At 33.0% G+C, this 16,579-nt stretch overlaps 1 protein-coding gene across 3 annotated transcripts; it reads right to left on the bottom strand.

Moving 5' to 3' along the window:
* Nucleotides 1-3,375: 3,375 nt before the first annotated feature.
* Nucleotides 3,376-12,210, bottom strand: LOC135623398 (uncharacterized). 3 transcript variants are annotated; one of them, XM_065126322.1, is made up of 10 exons: nucleotides 12,120-12,210; nucleotides 11,045-11,111; nucleotides 9,576-9,641; nucleotides 8,946-9,039; nucleotides 8,729-8,845; nucleotides 7,314-7,423; nucleotides 5,379-5,453; nucleotides 5,207-5,299; nucleotides 3,783-4,110; nucleotides 3,376-3,579 (listed from the first exon to the last, which is right to left on the bottom strand). In XM_065126322.1, the coding sequence occupies exons 1-9, from the start codon at nucleotides 12,131-12,133 to the stop codon at nucleotides 3,832-3,834; spliced, it is 915 nt and encodes a 304-aa protein (XP_064982394.1). In that variant the 5' UTR covers nucleotides 12,134-12,210; the 3' UTR covers nucleotides 3,376-3,579; nucleotides 3,783-3,831. The 3 variants fall into 3 exon arrangements, with proteins under 3 accessions (XP_064982394.1, XP_064982392.1, XP_064982395.1); XM_065126320.1 differs by having other exon boundaries at nucleotides 3,376-4,110; XM_065126323.1 differs by lacking the exon at nucleotides 12,120-12,210 and adding an exon at nucleotides 10,859-10,884 and having other exon boundaries at nucleotides 3,376-4,110.
* Nucleotides 12,211-16,579: the final 4,369 nt, after the last annotated feature.

Consider the following 16,579-nt stretch of genomic DNA (forward strand, 5'->3'; position numbering starts at 1 on the left):
TAGGAGCTTGCCGAGAGTCCGTTGGAACATTACCGAGAGATCATCAAAAATTCGCTGGAAGATCATCGAAAGCTTGCTAGAAGAAACCTAGACTAACCAAATTGAATTTGCTTAGTGTATACCTTAAATTTTGTAGTTAGCATATAATTGAGATTGAAATTAGGCCAATCCAATTAGGGGCTAGTTGGGCCCATGTATGGACTATGTTGGGTCAAGTGAAAGACCCAAATAGTTACCCAACAAGTGACACCATCATGGCACAGTCTTCGAGACTATATCAGGCGGTGGCATCGCCCAGTATTAGAGTCAGGAGGTGGTATCGCTAATTTGGGCAATGGTACCGCACAGACACAGTCTCTCAAGTGGTGGTACCGCCCAGACACAGTCTCCCAAGCAGTGATACCACTAGACTAGGCAATGGTACAGCCCAATGTCAGTGTTGTAGGCGGTGGTATCGCTAGGACCTGGGAAACTCAGGATGAGACCTTTTTAGGCTCTAAGTTTGAATCAATTTGAGACCTATAAATACCCCTCTCATCTCAGGTTAACACACACAAGCACAGAGAGTATAAAAGTGAGAAAACACTATAGTAATCACTCGAGAAATCTCCTTCTCTAGTTCTAAGTTTAGAATTCTGTTTAGGGAGGAGTGTGTGCTTGTAAAGGTTGTCTCCTAAACCTGTGAAAAAGAGAAGAGGGGTGTAAAAGGGTAATTAGTCTTCACCCATTGAAGGAAGACCGATAGTGGATGCCGGTGGCCTCAACGGAAGAGGAATCGGTGAAGCGGATGTAGGTCACGACGACCGAACCACTATAAAAATCTAGTTTACATTTCTTTTTGGCAATATACTTTAACTACAGACTGCCTTCTTATTACTTGCTATATTCTTTCGTACGCTTTCAATTTAAGAATCTTTATGAAACGGGTTTTGTCATATGAAAGATTTTCAAACTGATGTGATTTTACCGTTGCACTAATTCACCCCTCCCCCCCTCTTAGTACCGACTCGTTCCTAACAGAATCATGTTGTCCGACATGTCATTGGTTTATCGATGCTTTGTCCGATTCTTCGGCGCATCGTCCTCTTTTGTGGCCTATTGCCCAATAGACCAGTTGACCTCCGTAACTCCGTTTTTTTGGCGTAATTTCCACTCTTTTTGGCACAATGCCCGAACCCATAGCCCGAAGCCTTCTACCGATACGTCAACCGATTCTTCGGCTCGACGTCTAATATTCTGACATGTTTCTCTCCGACCTAACATGATTTTTCCTACTTTAATTGTCTCTCTGATCGAAGCTTCTTGCGTCATTCAAAACACAAATCAAATCATAAACACTATCAATTGGTTTCATCGTCAAAATCCGAGATTCAATATTTATTTCATATATTTTTAAATTTTACATTTAATTAAACACTTTAAAATTTTGTTTTTTATTTTTTTTATAATTTTATCAAAATATGATACTTTCATGAATTTTATTTTGACATTTGAGCTCTAAATAGGTAGAAAACTTATTCTGAAAATATGATCCCAAAATAAAGGCCTTGAACCACTTACATTGTTTTGAGGCCAATTTAAAAAATAATGTCAATGGGTTAAATTCTGGTCAAACCAACTGAAGATTTTTCAGGAAACCTTTGCATTGAATCCAAATAGATAATAAATTAAATTTTCTATTTTAGAAAAAAATTATTATATATATTTTTAAAATTTTCAGCATCTGAATGCTATAAAATTTTATCCATTTTCTTGAAATCCTTCTAATTTTATCAAAATATGATGCTTTTCTGAAATTATTTTTGACATTTAAAAGTTTAAATAGGTAGAAGACATATTCTAAAAATTTGATCCCATAAAATCAATGCCTTGAATCACTGACACTGTTTATGAGTCAATTCAAAAATACTGTAACTAGGTCAAATCCTGATCAAAATAACATGGTATTTTCTTGAAACATTTTCATTGAACCCAGTTAGATTAAAAATCAACTTTTTCTATTTTATGATATTTATTTCTTATTTTTTAAAAACTCTTCAACATCTAAATACTATAAAATTTTATCTAATTTTATCAAATTATGATGTTTTCATGAAATATTTGTTGACATTTGAGCTTTTAAATAGGTAGAAAATCTATTCTAAAAATTTGATCCAAGAAATATTGTCTTAAACCACTTACAATATTAGAAAATAGTGTAACTAGGTCATAGCCTGATCAAAATAAGTTGAAACTTTTAGAAAGTATTTAAATTTATTTTAAATGGATAAAAATATAACTTTTCTCTTTTGGAGAATTTAAATAATAATTTTTAATATTTTCTAAATAAATGTAACTTTTCAAGGGCAAAATCAATAAATAAATTTTTAAAAACTTAATTTTTTTTCTTTTTTTAGAAAAATATATAAATATTTATTACTATATTATTCTTTATTTTGTAGTAAATATAATGTAGTATATTTATTTATTATTTTTAATGATACAAATTGATATATCAAATAAATTATTTGATATACTTTATTTTACATCAATTCTTTGGTCAAACCAGTTCAATCGAATGGAATAGTTCATTAAAAAAGTGGAGAGAGAAGATATAGCATTTTAGGGAAAAGACAAAAATTTATTGAAGAATAAATACTTTTACCAATTTGAAAAATTAAAACTTTCTATGAGAATTTTTTAAAATGAGAAAGCTGTGCAAAAATTTATAAAAAGTATAAACTTTTTCCAAAAATTTACCCAAATATTATTTAAATAAAGAATAAATTATTTTGAATGGGTATATAATCCTTTAACCAAGTATGAAAGAGATTTGAATAAAATAATAAATATCCAACAGTGAAATTATATGATAAGAACATTGTCGAATCTTACATTCGTCATTTATTTATCTATCACCAAAAAAATATTTAATTCTAATTTTAAAATTTATTTTTTATTTAAAAAATATTTAATCCTAATCATTTAAATATTTATTAGTACAAAAAAAATAAATCATTTAAATATCTTTTGAACTAAAATTTCTTTTTCTAACGACTAAAAAGAAAAAAAAAATCTGAAAGTCCATTATCAACCGCTATATTTTATATTCTGAAAATATAAAAAAAATGAAGAAAAGACAGACCTGATCGATCTACAGAATCTTTTCCTTTATTCTAAAAATATAAGAATTATTTCCATGACTCTTAACGGCAGTGACCCAAAGTTGCATGAAAATAATTTTCTTATTATACCTCAAAACAGATACAGAAAAATAATAAAAATATCCAAATGAGCCAAAGCAACTAATCATCATGGCATTACTGCTGTTGATGATTACCCATTCCGTTACCCAATGTCATTGCAAATACTCATAATACTTGTACTCTGCAACACTTGATTCAAACAAGGAGTTTTAACTTGTAAAATCTCAACCCAACATAACATGATAGTCAGTCTCTCATTCATGCCAAAATTCCTCGTGCAAACAATAGGCAATACCTAAATAACAGTTGAACTCAATCTAGCAGCCTCCACTCTCACCATGAAGGACCATCCAATTCATGCTACTGATTTGCCTTCTTCAGCTACTGAGCTAAACTGCAGGTCAACTTGCAACCAGTTAGTCCCGTGTTTTTGGCAGACACACCCTCATGGAAAACTGAAAGGCTGATGAGAGGATTTCTATCATAAACTCACGTCTTACTTCAGACTGGGGGTTGGCGAGGAATTTAACCAGAAATTTCAAGTCTGGCTGTGTTCAGTGAAAATAAGGCATGATTCCATTGTGTTGCAGGTTTTACCTTCACATTCTGAGGATCAAATCGAGAGCCGACCAAGGAAAACGGCAATCTATGTTATCTTGACATCTCGCAGAAGCCGTGCAGCCATAGATCCCAATCTTCTGATTTCCCAGTCATCAATCTTCCCAGGTTCTAAATCCATGATGTTCTCACCAGCTGTTGCATCCCTGGCATCTTCTTCTGCTTCACAACTTTGACCATCCTCGTCACTACCACGACTAGACTCGGGAATTTGATTTGCAGTAGGTCCAGGATTCTTGTATCTAGATTGATCTTTTACCTCCATCATGAAAAGCTGAATACTAGGGTGTCGGTACTTGCTATCCATCTGCATCCACAAGATGGATTATCTCTATCAGTTGTCCAAAGAAAAACTTTTACCTATCGTGTCATGTCATTTCATAGATTACATTCTTTGTAAGACTACTTTTACCTATCGTAATAACAAATACCAAGTTATTTTCTGATGTATGCATGAGAGTTAAATTTGCATATGATCATAAGAAGCATGTTTTAAGGAAAGATTATCACACAAAGTTGCAAAATATTATATCCATGTGGTAGAAAATCTCAGGACTGGCAATGGAGGGATGTTGTAGATGGCTCACAGCCAGTATATTATTTTTCATTTTTGCTGGAACATACAGGAACATGGACCTGCGCCTGACATACCTTAATTTTGCTGCATGCTTGAATCAAACAGTGTATATATGTTGATATTTTTGTAGCAATCGCATCACCAAAATTACAAATTAGTAATAAAAATACTAAAATTGTTAGATTCAATAAAACTAATCAATTAAAAAATAATCAATAATTTAAAAACAAAACAAAATAGTTTTAAAATTTACCAAAATCCGATTTTTCAATCTGTACATTGAATCTGAAAGATCCGATCTGATCCTTTTTTTTCGAATGGTTAATCCAATTGTGGATCCTGATTCTCAGAATCTTGTGTAACTCATATCAAAAACGAATTTGGCAAAAGATCCCACCTTTGCTGACATAGTTAAGTCTCACCAGGACTTGGATTAAAGTTATCTTACTAGTATATACAAAATATAACAAAAGATAACAAAATATGTCCTCTTAGTTCTTAACTGTGAGCAATTAATGATACGCGTAAACAATCCGATCTCAACTTCAATGATAGTTCTGATCCAAAGGAACCTTAATTAAAAGCATAAGGGCAGTATAGTCACATTCCATCTTGAGAGAGTATACAGTGCCTTGTATCAACTTTTAGCTCAAGTTTATGTTAAATTTCCGGTCACAAGTCTTTTTGTAAATTGATAATGCATAATGCATAAATGGTTCAAAAAACTAACTAAATTAAACATAGAATAGACAAAAAAAACCAATGTAGAAAGCTAATCATCCAAAAAGCTTATTTGAACCGAAACACACACAATGCCTACACATACCTTTGCCTTTGGGATGGTTTTAACTACAAAATTTTGCTTCCACACATCCATCATCCTTTCATGGACCACCGTGGAGCGGATCTCATAACCTAACTAAATGAGTTTCAAATAGTCTTAATACCATAACATGTAAAACTTTATACTAAGAAGAATCTGAAAATATAAACATTACCAATATCACAGTCCTAGGTCCTGATAATGCCAAAATTGTCTGAAGTAATGGCTCCAGTAGATGCTCTGCATATACCTTGGACCAACAACATCAAATATATTTTAACAGATTATAAAATGATATTAACAAACCATAGATGTTATTAGTTCAGCAAAACATATATATATAAGTTGCAGGAAGAAATATTTTTTATGATTTTCACATGAAACAGGTCAATCCGAACAAATCAGTTTCCCTTAATCTATCTTTGTTATCCTGAATTACTAAGTATTGTCATGAAAAACTGACCATTAAATTAAAATGAATTAATTCACCCAATGCACATTGAATTTACCACTAAATACTCAAGATAAAATCAACCATATACTTGACTTGTCAATGGATTCAAAAATGAAAAGCAGAATGTTTTTCTTCTTCTTTTTCTGGTTTCAGACAGGTTTTAGCTCCATGCATATCACTGTTGGTAACCACATGTAAAAGACATTTTTTTTGTAAAAGTCATGTCCTTAGTGGTTAAGAAATATACACAGTAGTTTTCGAAGGCTTCCTTTGTTTACTCATGTTGCCTAAGTTTTTCAAGCATTTACTCAAGTTGCCTCAACACCTTTGAACTTCATCTTCTCAAAATTATAAAATCATAAAATTCAAAGAATATTTGTGTCTATGTCTATACCAGTAATCCTAGGCAAAGCATTTCTAGTTTTACAAAAAATATGATGTAATGGATGAAATCCTGCTATTACGAGGTTTAGGAATCAACCGAACTATCACGGACTTAGCTGGAATTGCCTAAGCCATGAGACACCCTTGCGGCAAAGTCGCAAACTTAGCTTGAGTTGTCTAAGTAGCGAAGCATCCTTGTGCCAACTTCTCGGACTTAGCTAGGATTACCTAAGTCATGATGCGCCCTTGCGATATGCATCCGCAAAGGGTCAGCCAATTTGCAACCTCACTCAGGTCCCGAAGGACCTGTAAAAGAGAAAGTTGATTAGTCCCGAAATCTCGCGAAAAGGGAAGCTTTACAAGCAATTCAGCGAGCACCTTGAGTGCAAGAGAGAAAAGAGAGGGAAAAAGAAAACAAGGACTTTAGAAGGTAAAACGAATAGTTGCAAGTTCACAAACAACTACTCACCAGGTGCCGAGCGCGAAGGCAAGTTCTCGTCAAGTTAACGTGTGAACTTGTGAAGATTGTTTAACACTCAACAATATACCGAAGCCCCATCCAGCCCTATGCCACCCGGAGGTTCTAGGGTGCTGAGATGGCTAACATTTTACGTGTAGTTGCGGTCTGCAGAAAACAAATCATGACATGCGAAAACAGAGCCATTTTGGGGTAGTTTTGCACAGCGCGGTGAGCGATCGCACTATAGCGATGCAACCTGTTCGAACATGCATTTTTACAAGCAAAAACACCCAAAACCAAGGCAAAACATACTGTCATATCTCTGTACAATCATGCAAAAGTAACGAACGGTTCGTTGAACAATGTTGTTGCAGGTGTGCGATGACCGTTCGTGACAGAACGATCAATATACACAACCTTGACGTTACAAGTAGAGAAATCATCTCTGTAAATTGAACTCTGGTCACGTAAGTTGCAAAAGAGCCATGATACCATGGTGTCAAAGCTTGCATTCTAAAGGGCAGCCCATGTGAAAACAAGGCTCCCACCAATCTAGGGCATAAGGAGGTTCAATGTATTGGATCCACATAATTTCTGTGAAATATTTTCCAATATACAACTAACTACTCAATTGGACCTTAGCAACTATGGTTGCTAAGCACCGTATGTGAATGGTTTGCATATACTACATTTCACTAACAAAATATATGTTTCAGAATATTACAAGTGAAAATAAGATGACACTACAACCTCATGTTTGCTTGTTTTATTAACAGCCTTAATCTGAATGAAGCAGTGCCGAAATGACTTACAATGTCAGTCCCAATAATGTAATCAAATGGTGGATCAACAGCCTTGATATGATCTTCATTTCCCCAATCCAACTCAGCAACTTCAATGGATCCAAATGATGCTGCTAAACCTGTTAAGAAGAATGTAACATAAACAAGCCAGTGACAATAGAGGAAAATAATATTCTTTTGCCTCATGTAGGTTAGCATCACTTTTCAGCCAACATCTGGAAACAACATAACAAAATCTTAATAACATGTGCTTTGTGCGAGCTTTTTTCACATAATTCAATAATTCACATAACATATCCACATTCAAGTGACATAAACTAGCCATTTTTTTTATAAACAAATAATTGATTTTTCAGTCAACATGGGTAAAGGAATAATGAGAGGAGAAATTTTATGCCATTAAATCTGAAATCATGCTGATTTATAAAATGAACTAGCCATGTGATTGCTCATATATATATATATATATATATATATATATATATATGTATGTATATATATATGTATGTATATATATATGTATATATATATATACATAAATAAATATATATATATATATATATATATATATATATATATATATATATATATATATATATATATATATAATAGTTAATTCAAGACCTTATCTAAAACTTTTTATGCCTTGAAGCATTACTTTTGGAATACACTGACGGCTGACCTATGCTTGCTCTCATGTCAACAGAGACCTTTTGCCTTTGACTTGCCTCTGTTAACATAACCTTGGCTGTTGATCAACGCCTACTAATGAGCAGTGCTTGAAGCACCATGTCGTATACATGAGTTTACTGATCATCACCACGATAATCGTCCATATCTTATCTCTTAAAAGCACAATTAAAATCTATACATGCCTTCACATCTGAAAGGAATCTAAGGAGATTTTATGTAGGTTTTCAACATATGACTAAAAAACTAAAGAGATAGCTCAAAATTCTGAGGCAATGCGATGTACTGCCTGGTATCTACTGGTCTAACCAGGGATTCATAATTTGGTGCCCAACCAAATAACTAGGTACCAGTCGGTACTATTTTTTATTTTTTTTCCAATGATATATACATCATGATACCATGCAGTATATAGGTACCTCTAACAAGCGGTCAAAACCAAGATCAGAATGGTATTCAAAACCTTGAGTTGAAAAAAAATATCCCCTTAGTACAAGATGGTTAGATGAAGAAAGATCATGACAAGATTGATACCCATCGGATATATTATGACAAAAATTAAGGTTGCGCCATAAATATGATACAAATAGAAAAATATCCAGCATGGCAAATAGATGACTAAAATATGTAAATATGCATAATGCATATACTTCAACAAATAATATATGCAAGGTAGCAAAAGATACCAAAATGCAACTAATCAAAAACTACAAATCATGGAGTTCAGATGGCACCTGAATCTGGATTTGCTTGCATCATCCGAGAAGTATTACGCTCCACATTCCTCATCAGCAGTGGTAACACCTCAGTTTGGTCAGTTGAAATTACATTGCATCCTAACAATGCCATTCCTGAAGAATTTAACACTCAGTACTCTCTTTAGATTACGAAGTTAGATGCCCTACACATATTAGTCATTGCTATACACATAAGAACTTGAGAAAAACTCACCAAGTCCAGCTAAACCACAACCAGCTCCAAGTTCGATGGCACGTTTTCCTTTCAATTTAGATGGGCAAAACCTTCCTTTACGACAATTCTTTTCCTGAATTCAAAAAATTCATCAGATCCAAAAATCTACAATATTCAGTCAAAAATATTCAGTTTTGGTCATGGACAAGAAAAACCAAACTTTTTCCTAAACATGAACTTGCAATTCTAATTGAATAATTGAAAATGAAAGATGCTGTAGTTTGTTTGGTGGAAAATTACACAATATTTATAAAATGCTGGAATTTTATTGTGATTTCACAAATAATTTATGTAGATTGCAACCTAGGATGGAATTCGAAGAATTACATTATTATTGGAATTAGTAATCCTTAATATGGAATTGCACTTCTTAAATTTGAGTAGTTTTCATGAATGTTAAAGGGTTAAGCAAATGAAAATAGGATAAAGGTGTATTGTATTTCTAGCCATTAATACCACTAAAGTATCCTACATCAGCCTCAAAAAAATATAGCCATGTTATTAATTAAGTTGACACTTAAGAACTTTAGGAAACTGTGTTGAAACTTGAAACCCCAAGACGCATCACAATAGATGAATAAAGATACATCAAAAGTTAATATTCATTACCAGAAATTTGACAAACACCATCGAAGCATCCCAAACTGTGGTCCCTAGATGTTTGGAATTGGGATCCTGCCACCAAGATACCACTCATTAGATGCCTAAACCATGGAAAAGAATACGACAGTTATATATAGCTTCATGGAAGGTGTTTCCTAAACCTGAAAACATAAGATTTCATAAAACATAAAAATAATATCATTATTTTAGCCTCTGATTTACTTTGGGCAACTACAACAAATCCAACATTTATGCTTGTCAGGATTACGATATACATAGAACATATAATAAGCATTTTCCTGGTGGAAGAGCCTGCTAGAATATATAACTTTTTTGTACTTTTTGCCAACAATTACCAAAAATTAAAATCGTTCATAGGTTAACACCAAATGCAACATAATGACACAGCTTCATCGTGAAATACACCTGCAAAAGCATACTTATGAAGATGTTTATAGTTGTTATCAATGTAATTGTCAGTTTCTATTCTCCATGTCATATATAAATCTACATCATCTATAAATCCAGCATGTTGAACCTAGTTAACAGAATTGGCATTACTCGGTAAAAATTCTAAAAACCTTTGATCCCATCAGCATGCATTTTAAACAATTATTCTGACCAAAAAATTTAGTCTGTACTTCACTAGTAAGATTTTGAAACTATAGGAATTACTATGAACAGCTAACAAAGTAAGTGCAGTAAGCAATTCTTTATAAATATAATAGGCCACATGAAAATGAAGTCATGTTCAGGCAATGTTGCATTAGTAGAGCATTGTTTACAAGTAGTCCTAGTAAAATATTTAAGAAGATATCATCCTATAGCCCAGCTTAATGAATTAACTGTCTCTAATTAAGAATGGTTTCGAACTTTATCTTTGTCATAAATGAAAGTAAATGAAAACCAAAGAGTTCCTGTGGGACATCTTATAAGTAATTCGTTAACAAGATAACCTCAGTTATATACATGTGTGCCAAAGCACATCCCCATTGTGATCATATGCATTATCTAAGATATATCTTAAGGGACACAAAGCATGGTACAAAAGATCAAGATATGGTAACTGCAAATTCAAAGGTTGCTTCCGTGTGATGAATAGTATTTCCAACATGCTTTAGCCACATCTAGAGAAGAAAGGATAGTGTAGAGTGTCTCATTAGGGCAGAAACCCAAAAAAATAATCCTGAGCAAACAGTGAAATTATGAAAATGTCATGGAAAGGACAATCCCCTTTCAATAACATAATAATATAAGGAATTGGCAAATATCAAAAATATATTGATTACCAAAATAGTCTCTAATTATGGATCTCCTGCAAAGAAGACAATTAAACAGGTCATCGCAATGGACGCATGATTTATGGCAAAGGTGAAATTTTAAAAAGTCAACCACAAAATAGATCATCTACTGTACAATTTTCCTCCACATATTCCATGAAATCACATATAAGTTAAATGCATTACAACCTATACCTGAGATAATTGCAGTCGGTGGCCTAAAACCTCAAGCATCACCGCTGAAGTGCTGGGTGAGTTCAATCTGAGCACAAACAAGAGAACATTAATAAGAGAAAATTCATTGAAGGTTGACAGAACAAGAAATTACTATTTAAGCTAGCTAAATATAAAGCACACTAACCACGTAACAGAAAAACTTGACCAAGATAATGCCATGTTATTCTACATCTTGGTAAAAAATTGAATAAATATAATACAACATAGTCAAGTAAACTTTTGAAATTAGAAAATTGGCTCCTAGTGTTAAAAAACAGCACTTGGTCACATATATCTTCTGGTCCTTCAAAAAGTCTAACATGTGATTAAGTACCAAAATTAGTGCGGTTAACAACTAGTGGACAATGGGCATTAACCAAACAGTTCAGAGCCCTTCTCATTTGAAACATTTGCCATTAAAAGATCTCTAAATGGTTAAATCATTCTATTCATACTAAGTTACTACGGTTCATCCCATCCAACAAGCGCAGATTGTTCTAGATTGCTCATATGACAATGTCTCACTCCAACTGTAAAATATAATATAACCTGACGCTGATTTTTTAGTTTCATTAATAAAAATTTATCCAACATTTATCTTTGTTTGTCCTAGTAAGTTTTTTTTTCACTCAAATTAATTTACTGTAAGATGGAACCGATCCTAAAATTCTTAGGATAAGCTAATAATTAGCAAAAATTCCATTTTACGTTAACGGGATTTTTCCTCCTTGTCACTTTCTCAGATTCAAACGATCAACTTAAATAAGGAAAACATCAACTGAACACAAAATAAGGGAAAAAATATATCTTTTTGAAAGCCCGCATCAGAAATGAACTGATCTGATAAAAAACGTTCCGAACATGTGAGGAAAAAAAGGCGTCGAATCCATAATAATCTTCAAAAAGTAAAATTTTGACTCCAGTCGAACTCCGAGCTTTATGCCGAGAAAACAGAAACGATGCACAATAGTGATCAGCAAAGGAATTTGAGTGTGCATTCCTCAAACGCGGAAGAGATTTCGGCAAAGAAAACAGCCATAGAAGTGAGATTTACCGATCGTCTTCCATCGCAGATGTCCGCCGACCAGAAAAGAGCGAAATGGATGGGAAGGGCAAGAAAAGCGCAGATGAGAAGGGTACTGTCACCGAAGTGCGGTTACCGCTTTCGCACGAGGTCACCATGTGCTCTTCTTGAGTTCGGGTCGGCAGTTCGAAATCGACTCCGATTCGACTCAAAAGTTGCCGATTTGGACTCGGTTGGGTAGACACAAATGGAGTCAGATTTGACTCGGTAGCTGCCGGTTGGACTCGGTGGATTACTGGCCATGCCTAGTCATTCATATGATCAATCCTATGTTGCTAAAATAGCATAACATTTGATCCGCTGAGGAAGATACAGACATATTAATGTGTTCCAGAATGGGTCATAGAGATCTTTTTCTTTCTTTTTAGACGGTATAAAATGGCACCAACTATAAAGCAAAACATGAACACTAAGTTATATTATATGATCCTACTTAATTAAATAAAATATATTATGAATTTAATTAGATTTTGATTATGGTTATCAATTAATATAAAAGAAATGAAAAAGATGTTAAGACTGTATCAACACTAAGAGGAAGTGAATTAGTGTTTTTGTAAAACTTATGTGGATTTAGAAACTTTATTCGTATGGAAAAGATGTTTAACTTAAAAACATATAAAAACGTAATAAGTGTAGGAGTAAAAAATCAGTTTGCAATATAAATAAAAAGCATAAAGTAAATACAAACCAAATTTTATAATAGTTTGGTCATCGTGATCTACATCCACTCCTGATTCCTCTTTACTCGAGGTCATCGGTTTTCACTACCGATTTTTTTTCAATAGGCAAATATCAACTACCCTTGTAACTTTTTTTCTTTTTCACAAGCTCAAGAGAGAACCTAAATACTTCTCTTTTAGACTTCACTCCTCTCTTAGAAAACTTCTAACTCTAGGAGGAAGAGACTCTAAATGAAAGTATTCTTTCCCCCATTCCTTCTCAATTTCATGATTTACTAAGCAGAAAAGGATATGATATTTATAGATGACTTAAAAAATAAAGCAAAAAAAGATCTCATCATAGGTTTCCTGGGTCCTAGCGATACCACCACCTATAGTACTGATACTAGGTGATACCACCACCCAGACTGGTGGTACCAATGCCTAACACAATCTAGGGGATTGTGTTTGGGTGGTACCATCACCTAGTCTGGTAGTACCACCGCCTTACAGCTTGGAAAAGTGTGCTCTTGAATTTTTCAGTTCAGAGGTGGTTCCACCTAACCTTGGGTAACCGAATAAGCTTTCCACTTATTTCAAAACAGTCCCAACTCAGGCCCAATAGGCCCCTAATTGAGTTAGTAGGGTTTCTCTAAAAACTAACTCAATTACAATCATGACTACTTTAATCTAGACACAATCGATTACAAACAAAATACTATATTGTCCGATATGTCATTAGTTCATCCGGTGCTTCGTCCGATCATTTCAGCATATCGTCCTCTCTTGCGATGTATTGCCCAATTGGCATGTTGACCTCTATAACATCTGATCTCCTTGGCATAATATTCGATTCTTCTAGCCCGATGCCCGAACTCATGGCATGAAGTCTATCTGCCGGTACGTCAACTAATCCTTCAACTCAATGTCCAATCTCCTAACATGTTCCACTCCGGTCCAACATTTGATTTCACTACTTTAATCAATTTATCTTCTTAATTAAAGCTAGTCCTGTGTCACTCAAAATATAGATTAGATCGTTAACCCATCAATTGAATTCATCATCAAAATCCGAGATTCAACAATCTCTCCCTTTTTTATGATGATAACCAATTGATGACGGAGTTTAAACTAAACTCATCTTATCAATATGTCATATTGATAAAAAATTTGAATTCAGAAAATCATGACTATTTCATCATTGCATGTATTATGAATATTAAAAAAATTAAATAATCACATCATTGCATGCATCATTCTAAATCATAAATATTTCAAATAATCATGATATCAAAATATCAAAGTACATTACATCCTACTATGATCATTATAACTTTTCATTATATATGCATCATCATAATATCATGAGTATTTTATGCATTATTTTATATCATCATCATAACTTCTCCCCCTTTATCATCAATAAAAAGGAGAAATGTGCAACTAACAAATTTTTTAAATATACAAGCTAGTAAGATAACAAGTTTTAAAAATACAAGCTAGTAAGTTTAAGATATAAAAATTAGTAAAATTTTTGTTTCTCTTGAAATGTGCAAGATAATATGTTTGTTTTTTTTTTTTTATGTTCAAGCTAGCAAATTTTTTATAAAGAATGCAAGATAGTAAATAGTAAGTTTTACATCATCTTAAAACATGAAATCTAGCAAATTTTATAGAATATACAAGCTAGCAATTTTGCTTTTCTTTGCGATGTGCAAGCTAGCAATCTTTGCTTCTCTTTTGAGATGTACAAGTTAGCAATTTTATCTCCCCCATTATCATTATCAAAAAAGAAGGAAATAATACAATGTTGTGATTTTTTTTCCCTTTACATCAATTTTCAAATCATAACAAATGAGATATAAAAAAAAATTTACATGAATATTTTAATCATAAAAAATACAAGATCAAATCATAAATACCAAAAGACCATGAGTAATTTTTAATATATCTCTTTTTCTGTAAATAGAAGAAATGATAGGAAATGATCTCGATTTAAAAAGAAATCAATATCATGAAAATCGAAAAATCAATATCATGATCTGAAAAATGTATAAGAAGAATTTCTGTATTTGGGAGATTTAATATGCCTAAGTTTAACATTCAAGCTAGCACTTTTGATTCTTTTGAGATACTAGCAATTTTCTTTCTCCCATTTATCATTGTAAGAAAGAAGAATAGGGGAAGAATACAATAGTGCAATATATTTTTTTATTTTACATCAATGCTCTAATCATAACATAAGGTTTACAACCGTAAATACAAAGAAATTATACATTATAAAACTCAAGTTATAAACATCAAGAAGTCAAGTGACATATCATGGTTAATTTTAATATATCTCTTCAGTGAAAGGAAAAATGTTGATTTATAGAAAACTTTAAGTTGTAATTAAAAAAATAATCATGATTCATTTAGATAATTTTTTTTAATAAAATATAAGAATCATACAAGAATAAAGAGTAAGGGATCTTGATTCATATAAAGAAACTCCTAAATTATAATTTTGAGAATTCAAGATTATGATATACACAAAACTCATTCAAATTTAAATCATCAAATCATCAAAATCACTAAGAGATTCAAAATGACAAATAGATTAATTATTCTTTTATTAGAAACTCGATAAGATTTTAGGGATAAAGACATTTTCAAGAATAATGCATTCCCCTTTTTTACGTGTTTTAATTTATGTGATTTATTTCATACAAGCATGCCTTTGTCTTTTATGCCAAACAAAAACATACATAATCATTTAAACCAAAAAATAAGATTTATTACAAGAGTCATCAAGATCAATAAACCATAAATCAAAAAAATCATCATTACTTCAAATCATCATACATTATTAAATTATCAAGCTGTTAGGATCAAGTCGACACTAAGAGGAAAGGAGGGGTGAGGGGTGGAATTAGTGCTTACGATAAAAACATCAATTTTGAAAACTTCGTTTGATGAAATCGTATCAAAAAGATATTTAAACTTAAAACATTTACAAGAGTAGTAACGAGTAGATAAAGCAGTTGCAAACTAAGTAAACAAGTAGAGAAAGGGAGGCACACCAATTTTATAGTGGTTCGGTCGTCTTAACCTACGTCTACTCCCGATTACTCTTCACTCAAGGCCATTGGATTCTACTATTGAACGTTTTTCCAATGGACGAAGATCAACTACCCTTATAACTCTTTTTCTCATTTTCATAGGCTTAGGAGAGAACCTTTACACCTCTCTTTCTTTTAGACCTCACTCCTCCCTTAGAAACCTTCTAACTCTAGGAGGAAGAGACTTACTAAACTTAGAGAGATTATAACATTCAACTTAGAATTCTTTCCCCTTTCTGCTCAATTCTTATATCTTCATGCAAGAATAGTTGGGGTAGTTATAGGCCCCAAATGACTTTAAAAATAGAGCAAAAAAAGATCTTATCCCGGGTTTTTCGGATCCTAATGGTACCACCGACTGTGTTAGGTGGTAACACCACATACCAATTTTATAGTGGTTCGGTCGTCTCAACCTACGTCCACTCTTGATTCCTCTTCACTCGAGGTCATTGGATTCCACTACTGAATGTCCTTTCAATCGACGAAGATCTGTTGAATCTCGTATTTTGATGATGAAACTACTTGATATATGTTTATGATTTAATCTGCGTTTTGAGTGACGCAGGATGCTTCGATCAGGATGAGACAATTAAAGCAGGAAAATCATGTTGTGCCGAAGGAACATGTCAGAAGATTGGACGTCGGGCCGGTGGATCGGTCGACGTAT

Source organism: Musa acuminata, chromosome BXJ2-9 (assembly GCF_036884655.1).
Source record: "Musa acuminata AAA Group cultivar baxijiao chromosome BXJ2-9, Cavendish_Baxijiao_AAA, whole genome shotgun sequence".
Lineage (NCBI taxonomy): Eukaryota > Viridiplantae > Streptophyta > Magnoliopsida > Zingiberales > Musaceae > Musa > Musa acuminata.

What these genes read in the sequence shown, in the direction of transcription:
- LOC135623398 (XM_065126322.1), bottom strand. An exon ending in ACATTATTGGGACTGACATT is followed by an intron (nt 5,454 to 7,313) that starts GTAAGTCATTTC and finishes TGTTGGTCCAAG; the next exon opens with GTATATGCAGAGCATCTACT. An exon ending in AAACCATCCCAAAGGCAAAG is followed by an intron (nt 4,111 to 5,206) that starts GTATGTGTAGGC and finishes TTGTGGATGCAG; the next exon opens with ATGGATAGCAAGTACCGACA.